The sequence below is a fragment of the Trichoplusia ni genome, chromosome 12 (genome assembly GCF_003590095.1).
Source record: "Trichoplusia ni isolate ovarian cell line Hi5 chromosome 12, tn1, whole genome shotgun sequence".
In the NCBI taxonomy this organism is placed as follows: Eukaryota; Metazoa; Arthropoda; class Insecta; order Lepidoptera; family Noctuidae; genus Trichoplusia; species Trichoplusia ni.
Genome location: NC_039489.1, coordinates 8138318 through 8154610, shown reverse-complemented (window position 1 = coordinate 8154610; position 16293 = coordinate 8138318). Strand labels below are relative to the sequence as shown.

Below are 16293 nucleotides of genomic sequence, written 5' to 3'. Positions count from 1 at the left end.
GGCTGGTGGATTACTTTGAGTATTCGTGGACTAGTGCGGATTTGTGTTTGTGTTTAGTAATCAGCCTTTGACGATTATAAATGAACGTATCTCCGAGTTTAGGATTGTTGTCGTAGCGGTAGTTCATTTTCACTTTGCTGTGTTGTGATAGCTTCGTAGTAAAACCCAAATTAGAGTATAAGACATTCGCCGATATGCTGGTGTATTTTAGAAACTAATATAAGTAGCAGGTTTCGTGTTCTCAAAGGTTCGTAAAAATGAGGATCTTGCTCTTGATCTTGCTCCGTTTGTGACGTGTTGCTGTCTTATTGGGATATCACGGTAAGGGAGTAAAGAGTACGCCTCTATGTATACACGCTTGACCGCTAGGAAGTCTTGCGATAGTAGCCGAAGTGACCAAAATCAGTCAAGACAGAGCATATTTTAGTTAGTTCTTAGTGTGTGTTATTTTTATGCGAATATAGAAAAAAAAACCCCTATAAATCTTATCCGTTTTAAAGTTCAGGTAAAGTACTGAAACCTTGCGCTTTGAAATACACAAACATTTTTTAAATAAGATATAAAGGGATTACTTTGAAAAGAATCATTACTGTTTCTATTTTTGTAAAGCACCTTATTTTACGTTCATTAGAATTTCTGTCATACAAGATTTAATAAATACCTCTATATTTTTCGAATTATCTTCACAAAACAAATATAAGTAAGAAAGAACAAAGGCTAGAAAGTGCTATGAACTTTATTGAAATCAACATTTGTCATTTGTTTTTTAAGATTTGAAAATAACCTTTTCAGTACCAAAGTTCATTAATGAGTTAAAATTTAAATTGGGTATTCCATTTCTAAAGGTTATGATCCTATTAATAAGGTTAAAATGTAATACTTCTTTGCGCCAAAAATTACGAAATATACTGTCATTATCACGTATTTTGCAAACGGGTCTTACTCGTAAATATGAGAAAGAGCCTGGTGACGGACAGTCAGATAGATGATCCAACAACGGAGCCTCAATCATTTGGATCCGTTTGCACCGTTCGGATGAGGAACCCCTTAATAAACTTATATTAATGTATTAAATTTGTTACAGGTCACAGAAGAAGAACGACAACCACATCATCAACTCCGACAACTGTAACTCATTCAACAATACAGGGAGATATATCCACGAGCGAGTACACAACAACAGAATATGTTCCAACAACATATCCCAAACTCCCGAAACCACTTCGCCTATCACTACTATTAGATAAAGAATATAATGACGATGTACATAATATAGATAATATTATTGATGAAATAGGTAGAGGAAGACACAGTAAACATGATAGGATAACAGAAGAAGAAATAATTAAGGAATTAGATGAACCATCACTATCTAATTCCATGAATAGAGTTAAGAAAATGTACAGAGATTCAGCGGCGTCAGTCGTTAATAAGTTAAGTGGGAAAAGCGGTAAAGCTGGTATATTTTTAACTGAAAACTGTACGTCAGTTATAGCTCAAATAGGAACAACAGCAATACTCCATTGTGAAGTTAGTGATATCACTGAGAATACGGTAAGTTTTGGTTAAAAGTTTTGAACTTTATTTAGAAATAAGTGATGATTTGATATTTTAATACATAATTGTAATGATATTTTTAGAAACTGATTCTATCGACCAGATCACAGTATCTTTCTAACTAGCATTTAAGGAATCCAAACTGAGACACAGTTGAAGTTTGAAATAAATTTGATTCAAGACGAAACAAAACTTACTACAATGATGAAATACAATACAATATCGAAACTTCACCCACTTAATTTAACCCACACCTAATAAACGGGAACAATTACATGAGAATTCCTTAAAAACTTTGCACCAACAAAACCGAGAGCAAACACGCACTGAACTTGGGCCGTAACTTCCTAAAATTCTCAAATGACTTTCAGAACTTCAACCACAATGTTTGTTGTTCGGATGGAAATTACAAAAATTTGTTTACGTAATTCATAACCGGTTTGAAACGTGTGGGCGTTTGAAGCATTTTGCGAAATGAGCAAAATAAATTCGTTTGACACAAATGACGAAAGTCCTTTGGGATTTTTCAGGTGATGCCCAGTTTTTTATGTGTTTTCTTCTATAAAACATCATTAAAAAGAGTACTGCTATGAAGGCAATAAAGTACTAAGTAGCAGGCAGGTTTAAAATCATGTTACTGATTTTAGTAATAGCATAAATGTTTTAAACGTTCATAAGTTTAAGTCTAAGCATTTAAAAGACAAGTGTTTTCTTTTAGAACTGTCCATCATGAAGAAAAAAATCCTTTTCTAAAATTTTCACAAAATAAGCAGTTTGGTGTTACATTCATAAAAATAAACAAAACAATTAATATCTCGACATAATTTCTGTTGAACCAAACAGCAGAATACAAGTGCACAACAAACTAACATTATTGAATGTTTACTATACATAGCTCTTTAGATTACAAAGAGGAATCAATCACACAATACAGATGGCACAATAGTTAGATACCATTAACATAATGATACACATTAGTGATTGTAGTCAGATGGTATCAGGCAATGTAGATTTTAATTAGACTAATAATATGAAGCATGACGCGGACAATAGGGATGTCATTTGCAACTTGGATTTGTGAATTGAGCACTGTTTGGAGAAGGTACGAGTACACGGTGGTTTTTTAGACGTCTTACAAAAGCAGTCCAGTTCATGTATCCGACGTAAAATACCCCTAAGCGCGATTATTATTTTTTTATCATCAACTAATCGTACGAAGAAAAATTAAACAAGAGAAATCTGAAAATACTCTTAAAAATGATCAAAACGCCGCCGCCCGCGCCCCTCACCATTGTTACAAGGCTCGGACCGCTCTTGCAACAGAGCTGTATATATAAAAACCTACGAATTGCATCATAATATTGAATAAAAATTGCATTTTAAATTTATTCAAATCTCATAAATACCTATTTTTTTATCATGAACGTGTTCTAGTCATTGGATACACGAACTGGGCTGCCTTTGTAAGACGACTAAAAAATCACGGTGTATAAGCTGTAATAGAATTAAAATGATTATAGTAAAAATTGCCTGTACTACTGAACTGTCTCTTAGTAAACCCAAGACAAAAGAAGTGCGGTGACCGATGTGAACAGCATTTTTTCCACAACGGCATAAGTTGTGTTGAAAAAGATCAAAAAGATTACGATAATTATCAGTTTCGAACACAGATATAATGGGAGTATTGTCAGTTTCTGGTGCAAAGGTAACGAACACTGTAACTTTTCGTAAAAGTGCAGTATAATAATTAAGTACATCAACTTCTTTTTATGTCCAAGCTGTTGTAACTGGTCGCTGATGAAGGCAGAGCTCTCTGTAACGTTTTAAATTTTGAGTAAAAACTACTTTCAATAAAACTTTTCCTAACAGGTTACGTGGATAAGAAGAAAGGACTACTCATTGTTATCAGTGGGTTTGGTCACCTACAGTGCTGACAGCCGGTTCTTCTCGGCTCATGGGAGGCATGTCAAGGTAAGACGATTAAAATTGAGACTTATTTGTGTTACACAAAAAGTTAAGTTTGTTTGCCAGAGTTGCTTGAATTCACCTTTCACAATTAAGGTTTCTAAGAAAACTCTCCATCCATGGATCAGCCGTACTAATTGATAAATTATTTGGAAATAGTTTAAAATAGCAGTTTCCAAAATAAATAATTTTAAAAAGACCTGGTCTTTGTTTGTCTATTTTACTGACAGCGCGCAAGTCGTTCAACCACTCAACACCACATAAATTACACAGTTTATTCGACTCCTGTAAAGTTGACAAAAATTACTTAGGCATTGTTTTAGCAGAGAGACGATTTGTGAAATGTCATTTTTACGGACATATCGTAAAGTTACTTCTCCGAAGTTCAGACCAACTTTTCTGGTCACAAAAATACTAAGCTAAGAAAAACTCCGCTACCAACATTCCAAGTTGTTATAGAAAAAAACTTATTTTAAACACATTCAAACCCAAAAATTCACGCAAAACAAGTTAATCAACAAAATAAACATCAAAAATAACATATTCATTTTCCCTGTTTAATTACCTGTGTAAATGAATGCGCTTTTATTTTTATATTCGTATTAATTACTTGATAATGTGCAAATGCATTGCAAAGTTACTCAAGCCTTAATTTAGCGGTCGTTAGTGAGCAAATAAACTAAATTAATAGCCGCAAACCGATTTTATTTTCACTGTGTAAAATATTTATTTACCTGAAGTTGTGTGATTACTGGCGTTTTACTGTATGTTTCATTGATGCGGGGATTATTAAAATGTGGTGTGAGAAATAATATTAATTTAAGTTTAAACGCATAAGATGTAATAATGAAAGAGAATGATACCGGTCAAGTAGGATTCGCACAAGTGACACTGAGGGTGCTTTGAGGCTAAAGAAATATAAAACTATTGCTACATTTTTGTTTGCTATTGTTTTAATATAAATATGTAAACTCTTGGGGCTCATAAGATACTGCATTGTGACAAACAGGAGAGCCTTAGCAATAGGGTTTAGCATCACAAAAACATTGTTGTTGTCCGTCTGTCCGTTGTGCTTTTTTCTTTTGAAATAATTGTTTAAAGTAAAAACTTTTAATCTAATGTTTTCTTAATTCATAGTTTTTGTAAAACATTTTGATTCATTTTTAAAACTGAATACTATGGTTATGTAACGTGCCTAGTAATTTGATATTTAATATGCCAATCATAAGCAATTATCAAGTTAACTATCCTTCACGTTGTATGAATTTAAAAAATAACTGTACTTTTATAGAAAAGCAGTTGAAATATGTAAAATATTTTTGTGTAACAATTTTTCCTACTGCGTAGTTTGTTCGTAAGTGACTGCGTGGATAGCTAGCTGCATTATACGTCATCTTCGTCCGTTTGATGCCCGTATTCGAGCAGCATTTGTGCATTTAAAGCCTCTGTGCCTTTTTATATTGCGATGAAAATGACTATAAAAGCAGCAATGACGGTCTGTTGGTCTAGTGGTTAGTGACCCTGACTGCTATACCGGAGGTTGTGGGTTCGATTCCCGCCCAGGACAAATGTTGTGTGATGAGCATGATCATTTGTTCTGGTGACTGGGTGTAATTTATCTACATATAATATGTATGTATTTAAAAAATATTTAAGCAAGTTTATCAGTTGTCTGGTTACCATAACACAAGCTCTGCTTGGGATCAGATAACCGTGTGTGAGTTGACCCAGGAAAAAAAAAACACAGTATTTAATTAGCAGGAGACAAATTTGTGGTCAGATGAGGTCATAAATTTGTGTTTCCTTAACTCTTTTGACCGGTTTTCATGGCAAAATATAGAGCTTTTTACAGACCCTACCGTTAATGGCACAATTCTAACTACTAAAAACATTTCATTGAAAGCCAAGAAATAATGATTTCGCTACAAAAGTGACAGGTACTAAATAACCCATGTTCTTCAAAGTAATTTAGAATTTATTAGAAGTCGTATGAGACATCACCCGATCGATACTTATAATAAGGAATGAGGACAATTCAAAACTGGGTGAAACTTGAAGAAAGCAATTTATTTAATTAACGTTTTAGAAAATTCGAATTAACTCGTTCAAAATGAATTAAGATTTAATGCTAGCGTCATTAGGTTCAAATTAGGCTATTATAATTTCTTAATGTTTTTACTTCTAATACATGTTCCATAATATATGTACCTCAGATATATCTTTACGTCTATGCACGGAAGTATTAATAAAGTCGATTCTCAAGTTAAACATTAGAATGACCAAATTATCATCAACGGATTTCAATTTTGGATGGCTAAGCTGTCTCTTTCAAAAAAGTCTTGGAAAAGGCTGTCCATGACCATGTACAAAGACGAAATTTAACATATACAAAATATGAGTTTTTTTACGTCTTTTTTGTAAATATAGAAACAAAAAAAACTGGAATCCCTAGAAAAACTGTCCAAAGGTTTATTCATTTATGCGTTGGGTATACCATATTCTAATTTTGGTATTCTGGATTTCAAGTTTACCTTACAACTGCAAACAAAACTATCCGGAAAAATACCAGGTCAAGACGATAAGGGATTTCATACATAAATGTATGGCTAAGCATTAATGTACTAGATGATCCGAACCCACTTCGTTTGACAGAACTCTTAGGGTTTATGAATAATCTATCATACTCATTAGCACAAAGGTTATTTATAAAAATAAAAACCTAAAACAATTTAGATCCAGAATTCGCTTAATCTACTGAACTGATTTTGTTATTCAGAAGTTTTTTTTCCTTCATTAAGGAACCATTTTATTTTCGAAAAAACGGTATCATGACTGTAACTCTCAAATTTGAGCTCTTCATAAAACTATTATTATATTCATTACTCGTATGGCTTTTTTATTCCGACAAAAAAGGCCAAACCACTAAAGTTGTTGTATATGTGTCTATGCGTCTATACCTATTATATTTATGTTTGCTCTTTTACAATATAAACAAGACCATTTTGAGTGTTATTATATAAACAACTAGCTGTTGCCCGCGACTTCGTCCGCGTGGTTAGAAGATATAAGTTATGATTTATACCTGCCCTGTTTTTTCCACATTTTTCATTGTATCTTCGCTCCTTTTATTCGCAACGTGCTGGTATATAGCCTATAACATTCCTCGATGAATGGTCTATTTAACACAAAAAGAATAACAGAAAGAAATAATTTGGACCAGCAGTTCCTAAGATTAGCGCGTTCAAACAAACAAACTCTTCAGCTTTATATATTAGTATAGACTATAGATTTCACAGACAGACAAGAAAAAATATTTTTTTTTCAATTCTTGTGAAAAATTATTGGTGTAATATTTTCTTAACTTGGTAAGTGATAAAAAAGTTTTTATTTCTCAAAATGCCGGTCAATAGGTCGTTCTACTTAAAGGCAGATGTTTCCGTAAAATCAACTTTCGTACGTAATAAAAAACTCATTAAATTTGGCAGCAATAAAGTATTTCATGTAAAAATACTTTGATAAAACATGAACTTATAACGCTTCGTAATAAAAAAAAATTGTAATAAAAGAAGGAAAAACAAATTAGGGCACTACTTATTATTGTTATATAAATTTTTGTGTGGTTTGGAGACACTTTATTTTATAGTAGACTAGCTGTTGCCCGCGACTTCGTCCGCGTGGTTAGAAGATATAAGTTAGGAATTTTTTAACGAAAGCCCTCCAAGATTAATCTTTTTCCCCGTTTTTGCCGCATTTTCCATTGTATCTTCGCTCCTATTAGTTGCAGAGTGATGTTAAATAGCCTTAAACCTTCCTCGAAAACAATTTTTTTCAATTTGAACCAGTAGTTCTTGAGATTAGCGCGTTCAAACAAACAAACAATCAAACAAACAAATTCTTCAGCTTTATATATTAGTATAGATAATAATGTTATAAAAACTGTTTATTTTCTTTACTTTTGTGTCAATGTACAAGTACTTTGAAACTCATTTACATTTTATATTTGTCATAATAATTATTTACAATATGAAGTAATAATTTCATTTCATTTTAAAATGTCAACTTTATAAGCCGTCAATGCCTTGTGGTACGATTAAAAGATTTCAAGATTTAAATTATAGGTCCCGGTGCGGGGGTGTCTGATTTTTAATTAGAAGTAATTATCTGCTTATTATTTCGAGAGAAAATTTGCATACCATAATTTATATTGCCCTTGATATTAGTTACCCAAAGAAAGTCATATTGAAGTAACATGTCCCCAATGTACAGAGTGCAGACAAATCGATCGACGTCAAAGTTGTAAAAATTGCCGCAGAAACAAAAGGTACCGTTAGCACGAACGTACGAATGTTATGTAATATTATTTTACGACTTGTACTAAGCTTTGCTGGATAAATAGCCTAGTATTGTTGAACCTTTCGATGTTTGACTGTTTTATTGAATATTCCCTGTTTTTGTGAGAATATTTTTTTATGTTCAGTGATTTCTTTGAGTCGCAGTATGACTTTGTTTCTTATGAATTTATAATAATGTAACTAAATCAAAATTTGATATTATGTGAGATTCAAATAGAATTTTAGAGTTCAACATTTCAGAGGGCTACATTTTAGCCAGTCTGAAATTTTAAATTAAATATAAAATTGTCTATCAAATGAATATTATTCAAAGGATCACAGAATGTAATCAAATTGTCACTCAGATTCAAAGTAAACTTGACTTTCAAAGCAAATGTAATTTTGAGTAAAGAAAGTTAATTCATCCCACCACCCATCGTATAATAATTGGTTTATTGTATTTATTTATTTATTTGTTTATGTACACACAACATTGAAGGAATAAAACAAGTATAAAAATGAAAATACAATAGGTACAAAGGTACTGCTTATTTCTTAAGAAATTTCTGCCAGCAGTCCTGCGACAGATGATAAGAAAAAGGAAACATAGACACAGTGTGTAAACAAATATAGGAAGACCTGCTTGTCCTTCGCGGGGATCGAACCCGCGACACGTCGCGCACAGTGGGTTTGGTGTGGTGACCTCAACCACAACGTTCACATGACATCGCACATATTATTATTTTATCTGATTTTTTTGTGGGTACAGAGAAACCTGGTAATTTCAATAGCTACTGGTTGGACACAATGTTTAACTCTATGACTGCAGAATTTTCATTAAAAATTGAAACGATCAAACGTGATGTATAAAATCAAAAGCAAATTAGGCTTATTAGCGAAATACAAACAATGCCTTTGATTGATCAACATTGCAACACGAAATCAGAAATGATTATATCAATATCGCAAACATTACTGGATTTTGAAATGATGAATTATCAGGCGATTGCACAAACCGCACCACCCTGTATACACGATGGCCCTTTTAACTAGTGATATGGATTCATACTAATGAAATATGTTTCGTGGAATTTAGACTGTACGTGTTTGAACTATGAAAGCTAGTTAGGTATTGAATAATCACAGTTTACTATGAAGGTGAATGTTTGTGAGTATGTATGTTTGTTTCATTTTTCGCTCTTGTACGATTTGACCAATTTTGGTGATTTTTTTATGGAGCTAGTTGACATCATGGATTATAAATATTGTTATAGCCTATTTGTCTATCCATTTAGGAATTCAACGTGTTTACAGATATAAGTGACATTTACGCGGAAAAAGTCACGGGAAAAAGCGAGTATATAATACTGATTTTAGACTCCGTGATGATTGTATACAAGCAAAAATCAAATAATTAAATAATAGCTAAAAAGTTTTATTAACAATGAACTAAAGATTATCATGTTAGATATCATTATGGATTTCAGGCCAGTTTTTTAATTTTAGGTTAGTATATAAGTAGCTAATTTAAATTAAATAAAAGAATTTAAACTTCAAGTAACATATTTAAGAATAGTTCGGTAAGTACAAGCTTTTGCCCTTGGCTTGGCCCGCATAGATGATAACTATCGTAATACCAAGTCTTGTCACAATCCGCCGTTAATGGATAAAAAACACAGCTACTTTACGACATTTTTATTTTGGAGGTTAGATAAACACTGAATAAATTCCATGAACAGCAAATGTGTAAACAAAATTGTCGTTAAATGTATAACATTAGTCTTCAGACTGAATAAATATGATACTTTTAATGAAACTTTATAAGGTTGTCAACGTGTCTCTACTTTTATCTTAATTTCATTCTCACCAACAAAAATATGACTAAAATTTTTCTTTCCATTTTTATACCATTTTTATATCTTGCTACATTAAAATAATTTCTTTTTATGAAAATATAACATTAATACCTAAATTCTGTATCGTTATCATCCGAAAAATTAACTCTTTATAACGATGTGATAAGGCACCATTTAGAATACACCTGCACCTTTTTTATCACACCCTGAACTGAAGTAGCCGCACTTTTATGGACAACATAACATAAAAATAAACAGGTCCCATCCCTGTCAAACGCATTTATTTTTACCTGATTAAAATCATCAACGGACCCCGACTCGGCCACTTACTCCCATACATCGCATGTCAGCTGTAAAGCACCCTTGAAATGTTTGTGAAGAACCCACGATTAAATTAATCTAGCGTCGATCTCACCGTTTCAAAAGTTACGTGTCATTTGGATTTTCTACCTTCATTCGTGAAGATGTATCTTGGAGTCCGGACTTTGAATTTTTTAATATTTTTGGTGTACTTACATTGAAATGTGTTTTTTTGGACTTAGGGGATATGTGGAGATAAATTATTGCGTACTTTTTGCCCACGTGACATTGATAATATTTTTTGAAAACTTGAATTTATTATGCATTCCATTTTTACGCTTCCTCGATGAATGATCTATTTAACACAAAATAATTTTTCAATTTGAACCAGTGGTTCCTGAGATTAGTGCGTTCAAACAAACAAACTCCTCAGCTTTATATATTAGTATAGATATCCGCTTAAAAAGGTGTTTGATTAACTTTTCTAGGATAAAAGGATTTTTACCACGGATCTCATAACTCATTAGATTTCACATATTATATATACATAAACAAGCAAGTATATAGAAGAATCCCTTGCCTCCACTACCTAACGGAATTACTTCAAATTGATACATGAACAGACAAAGATGGCGCCAATTCAATTTGATAGGGACTTTAAGTTTAAGAACACCCATTATTGTCAAATACCTTTGAATTGTTTCCTGCGGTTTGTTTCAAAGTCTTCTATACTGTTTGTTTTGTTTAATTTACTGATTACAATACAGTTCACTTGATTTGGATTGAAATCGAAAATTGTTTTAGATCGGGACTGTTAAATGTTTCGGAATTGTGTTTACGAATTATGGCTCTTAGTTTCGTAATCTTCTTTGTCTTATCAATGTTTTCGATTTGCAATAGTATTTATACATTTTTTTACATTTTCAATGACATCAGCAAATCGATATTTATCTCTATAATTACCATAATTTGCTACATTTAATATTAAATCTCTGCAATCAAACCCCAAAAAGGTTTCATCACTATAAAAATGTCCAAAACTTCGAATCCAATTCTATACCATTCACATATAATTTTGTGAAATCGAAAGTTTCTCTCAATAACCAGTTACAGTTCTTGACCATTAACGTGATTTATTTCCACCAGGACTGGGCGTTACATATACGTTTCGCGACGTCAGCGGATGGTGGGTACTACGAGTGCCAGGTCCCCACACACCCGCCTACCAGTATCTTCTTCAAGCTCGTTCTAGTCGGTAAGTGCTTTGTCAGATTTTACTTCGTTTGTTACATTTGCTTTATTTTTAACATTATCAGGTCTTAAATGTCTGTTACCAATAGTGCCACAAAGTTTATCAATAGTGTAGGCTACATGCACGTTTGCATTAAGTTATTTTGTTTTTGTAATTTTGTGATACTAGTTTCAAATTAAGTGTATTTATAAGTTTATAGTATAGACTATGATGTTTTAACTGTGTCCGCTGAATACTTAAATTAATAATTTGTCATATTAAAACACATTCCATACATTATATTGTTCTGAATTTTAACAGTAGTGTTATGTTATATTGCTACATTTTATCAGTTATTTAAGTTACCAAATAGTAATTTGGGAACTGCCACAGGTGTTAAATCTATAAATTTATCAAATGAAAATCCTCGTACTGTGGGCAACTTATTCATTGAAAGAGTCCTGAATATTTTAAAAGCTGCTTACTATTTAATAATTTAATTTCCGATACAGAGAAACAAATAATTTCCAGCAGAAATGTCGTCAGGTTTAAATTGATTACAGTGCTTTATTTCGTAAGCCTCTGTGAAAATTGACAATTAAAATTACCATTATAAATTCATTGATCCTGGCTTCCAATTTGCTGAACGTAACAACAGAATTATTAATTGTGGTTGTGTGCTCATGATTTCACCCTGAATTTGATATTTTATTGAAAACATAAATACCTTATATGGAATTATGAATGACTATTAATTGATGGTTATACGTTATCAAGCTATCAATTTAAGGTACTACTGGGTTTTTTTTTAAATGTAGATCATTAATAGGTATAGATTACATTATTTCATTTTGAATTTATAAAGAGGTTTCATTATTAATTATTCATCGGGATCGCCCGACATGTATTCCCCCAAAAGTAGTCCTCAAGAGGCAACGTTAAAATAAAGAATAACTCGACGGATCGCTGTGTTTACAGAAAAATCAATCAGAATAAATACTTGGTATCAATAAATTTAATAAAAAAACAATGTCTGTCTCGATCAAGATTCCTAGTAATCGAATAAACGTGTCTCACAAATCGTTTATTGACTCTACAAAACTTTAAATTATACTCCGAAGTCTTGAAGCACGCACTCGTTGATGCAAACTTTATATTGAAGAACTTTATTATATGAATTGGAATTTGAGACACGCAAGCACTAAATGATATAAATGATAGTGATTATTCTTCTACAGATTATTATAATCAAAACTTTTAATGTTGTTAGAGTTCAAATTAAGTTAGAAAGTTGGAGAGTTATTTAGTTTTATTGTGATACTTTTGGACTGTTATGAGTCGTATTCATTAGTTTTCTTTTTTTTTCGAATTTCCCTAACATTTTTATTTGTTATAAATAAACAGTAAAACGTTCGGATGGTTTAAAGCCTTTCAGCCCGTTAAAGCTAGAGCTGGAACAATCTAAATGTTACTATTAAATTATTTAAATACTTTTATTATTTAAAGTTTTAAGTACGATTTGATCGCTCTTTAAAATTTTCTCTCGAACAGTTTACGGTATAACGTTGAAAATTAAAAAAAATATGGCCTTAGAAAATTTATACTTATCTTTACCAATTTCACCAAAAGCTTTCATCGTTTTTAAATTGAAAAACTAACAGACTTGATTGCCGTTAGTTCTTCAATTTAATGTAAACTTTATGACGGTGATATTAAACTTTATTTTTGTCTACAGCGGCATACGCGGAGATAGTCGGCGAGTCAGAGAAGATTATCCATGAAGGTTCTATGCTGAGGCTCGTGTGTGTCGTCAAGCGGTCCACGGAGCCTCCGTCATATGTCTTCTGGTACTTCGAGAACCGGATGATCAACTATGATTTAAGTAAGTGTTTTGGAGAATTATTTCTGTCTTAGTGGTTGTGAAAGCAATTTAGCGTATTAATGGACTAAACTTGCGTCTCTTTTTTGCAACAGGTTTTTTAATGTAAAACATACTTTAAAAGAGATTCTACGGCCCTCAGAATCTAGGAAACATTAGTATAAGTTTTGGTTGGTACCTGGCGTATTAACTAAGGCGTATTAACTTGTTAAAATTTCAACGCCATAACATGCAACTTCATGATAAGTTTAAAGTGGAAATACTCGCCGTGTTGATTTATCAGTAATATTTTATAATTTATGTAAATTAAATAACATTAAGCCAACTCGGACTTCAGAAAAAAAAACGTCCTTCTCGTAAAGAATTCACAAGAACCCAGTTTAAATATGAATAAAGTAATTTAAAATTTAAATTATGGTTTCACATGCCTTTTAACGAAAGCTTCATGGTACATCAAACACATTTGTACAGTAATAAGTAAAAAGCAAGAGTTAAAATATTTAAAAAGGTTTGCATTTAAAAATGTATAGAACGACCTACAAAGTGATCTTCATGAATTTCATTTAGCACCGAGTTATGCGCGTTGTTCAATTATTTATTTATTTAGTACGTAAAATTTTTATTAAATAAATTTAAATGCAATATTGTTGATTTTGCCTTTGTTTTTTGGGAAACAAAATAGGTCACCTGAAAATGTATTAAATATGTACATAAAATTGCAGGAGCTTAAAATAATATTAGTGTCAATCGCCTTCTAATGTGAACCCTTACAATTCAGTTTATAATATTTTAAAATTAATTAACCAGATAAATACTATTGTTTGACAATAACACGTTTATAGTTCCAGCCAAAAATATAAACAAATAAATCTGCTTAAAATAAGTATCTAAATCGAATTTCGATTACTAAAATAAATTCTCAAAAAGTTGTTAATATAATACCATTAACAACTTTTAATTCTAAATAGTATTACTTTTAAATAAAATACGATAACAAGGGTCACTAAGGTATCCACAATAAAAGTCAGATCAAACAAACGTAACACAAAAACAAATGAAAATGAAATATTTCGACAAGAATAGACCACACAAGGCTATTTTTAGAATATAAGCCGTACTCGTGCTATATTTAGAATCTATTTTTGAACAAACGTTTAATTTTGAGAATCAGTTCGATAGGCCGTTGGTATTTAAAACAACTACTTCCAAAGATTTCGTATTTCAAGTGGTACTTGAAAAAGGAATGCTAAAAACTCTTTAGCTTCCGACGGTACTTAAGTATACTTTACTCTTAATAAAGTATTGCTATTAAATAAAAAAAAGATTATTGGAAAAAGGAAAAGAAAACGGCAAAAAATCGATAAATGCTCGTCCGATATTCGAGAAAAACCTTTTGACGATTGGTTTAATTAGGTTGCCTTTTCACCAGGGAGACTTAACGAGGGATGTGTTTTTTGAAAACTAATAGTAAGGCTGCAAATAGTTCGATACATAATTATTCCATTGAGACAGGATTAGCTAACTGCCTAGGCAAATCTAGGAAGTCAGCTACTCCCAAACTAAGTAGTACCCAAATTGGTCAAGTTAATGAAGTGTGCGAAATTAACAAACACACTCACTAATTTATTATTGACTTATAGTCAAAGTTACTTAAAGTCAAAAGTGTAATGAGATTCGAAAATTTACTTAAAAATCTTCGAATCAAATTTGTTCATAATGTGGTACAAGAGATGGAAGCAGTGTCTCTTTTTAAAATAAAGTAAAGAGACTCTACACCTTACTAGTCCATGCATTTTTACAATTCTAATTTTAATTCTAAATTGGGGGTCTACCACTAACTCATAAAGTAAACAAAACCATTTGTGAAAACGAGTCGTTTAGCGACGTCTTTCTTCCACAAGTTCATCAGTAGGCCTTTTTACAGTTGCCCAGTCTCTTGGAAACCTAAGACCTGATTGGCTAATTAATTTATCTTAATGGAAATTAGACACCATGGATAGCCGAGTGATTTAGGTCACCTCGCCGAAGATATTACACGGGACAAGTTTAAGGACAAGCATTTTTGTGATCTACAAACGTTTGTCCTGAAGCTGAGTGTAATCGTGTATGTTACTTGAATGTTTATGAAAACCCCCGCGACTTAATAGTTAGATGCGTAAGGGTGGGAGAATTTCTTGGAAAAAAAAGACGTTGCAAAGAAAATGCGAGACCGCGCTCTACATAGCGTTTAACGCCATCTCCTTTCCTTATTTATGAGATGGTATGCCCCTGTACATTTATCCAGTCTCCTGGCAATCAGGGACTCTCTGATTGGCTAATTCCTTTAGCTTAATGGCAATTGAAAGTTCTAACTAACCATGCACAATTCAGTCAGCCGGCAATTGTTTTGCAAGAAAATGTTGCAGTGTTGTGCAGAAATGAATTTTAAAGTAAAGGCAGACTTTTGTATAATTGTAAAATTATTTTGTTTGTAACGGACTTTATGCAGAATTAGTAAAGTCGAGGTTTTAAACGTTCCCATCGTAATGCTATCAACAATTTTATGATGTTTGTTGTAAATAAACATATTTTATAATCGACTAAATTCGTCTTTCCGAGTAATTCCACTCATTAATATAATTTTATCAAAACATCAGAAGCCGTTTTATATAATCAACATCAGGCAAGACCGAATTTCAAAAAACCTTAGTGTGTGATGCAATTAGGACCTACTTACAATGGCTAAGCTATCTGAATTTTTACAACTACCTGAACAAAAACATACAAAAATCCCTACACAGAACCATTTAGATTAAGACAAAGTAATTCTTGGTAAGCTTCGATAATCCCTTGTGTATAGTAGTTCATTAGTAGTCAGGTGGGTTAAACCAAAGAAAACTACAAAAGTATAATAGTTGTTATTTCCCTAAGGAACAGAGTTGGGAGGAATAAAACAGTCGCTGGAAGGATTCTTCGGTGTTTCGTATAGTAAATTAAATAACAATAAATTGGGTCATTAGTGTTTTGGGGCGTTAGGTTTGTTATTATAAAAACAATAGTTCTTTTTTGTACTATGCATTCCTAATCTGCAGGACTTTATAGCAAAGTTCGTGAAATATATAATTAGATTAGCAAAAAAAACAGGACTATTCATTTATTTAATGATTGTGTTGATTTTACAAATCTATTTTAATT

At 32.0% G+C, this 16293-nt stretch overlaps 1 protein-coding gene across 1 annotated transcript in view; it reads left to right on the top strand.

Annotated features, from left to right (window-relative positions):
• LOC113499320 overlaps window positions 1–16293 on the top strand; it is a 72719-nt gene that overhangs the window by 52754 nt on the left and 3672 nt on the right. The window contains exons 3-6 of the mRNA XM_026879744.1: window positions 1085–1554; window positions 3427–3528; window positions 11156–11264; window positions 12976–13122. Of these exons, the coding sequence (XP_026735545.1) occupies window positions 1085–1554; window positions 3427–3528; window positions 11156–11264; window positions 12976–13122 (828 nt within the window). The remainder of the gene's footprint in view (window positions 1–1084; window positions 1555–3426; window positions 3529–11155; window positions 11265–12975; window positions 13123–16293) is intronic.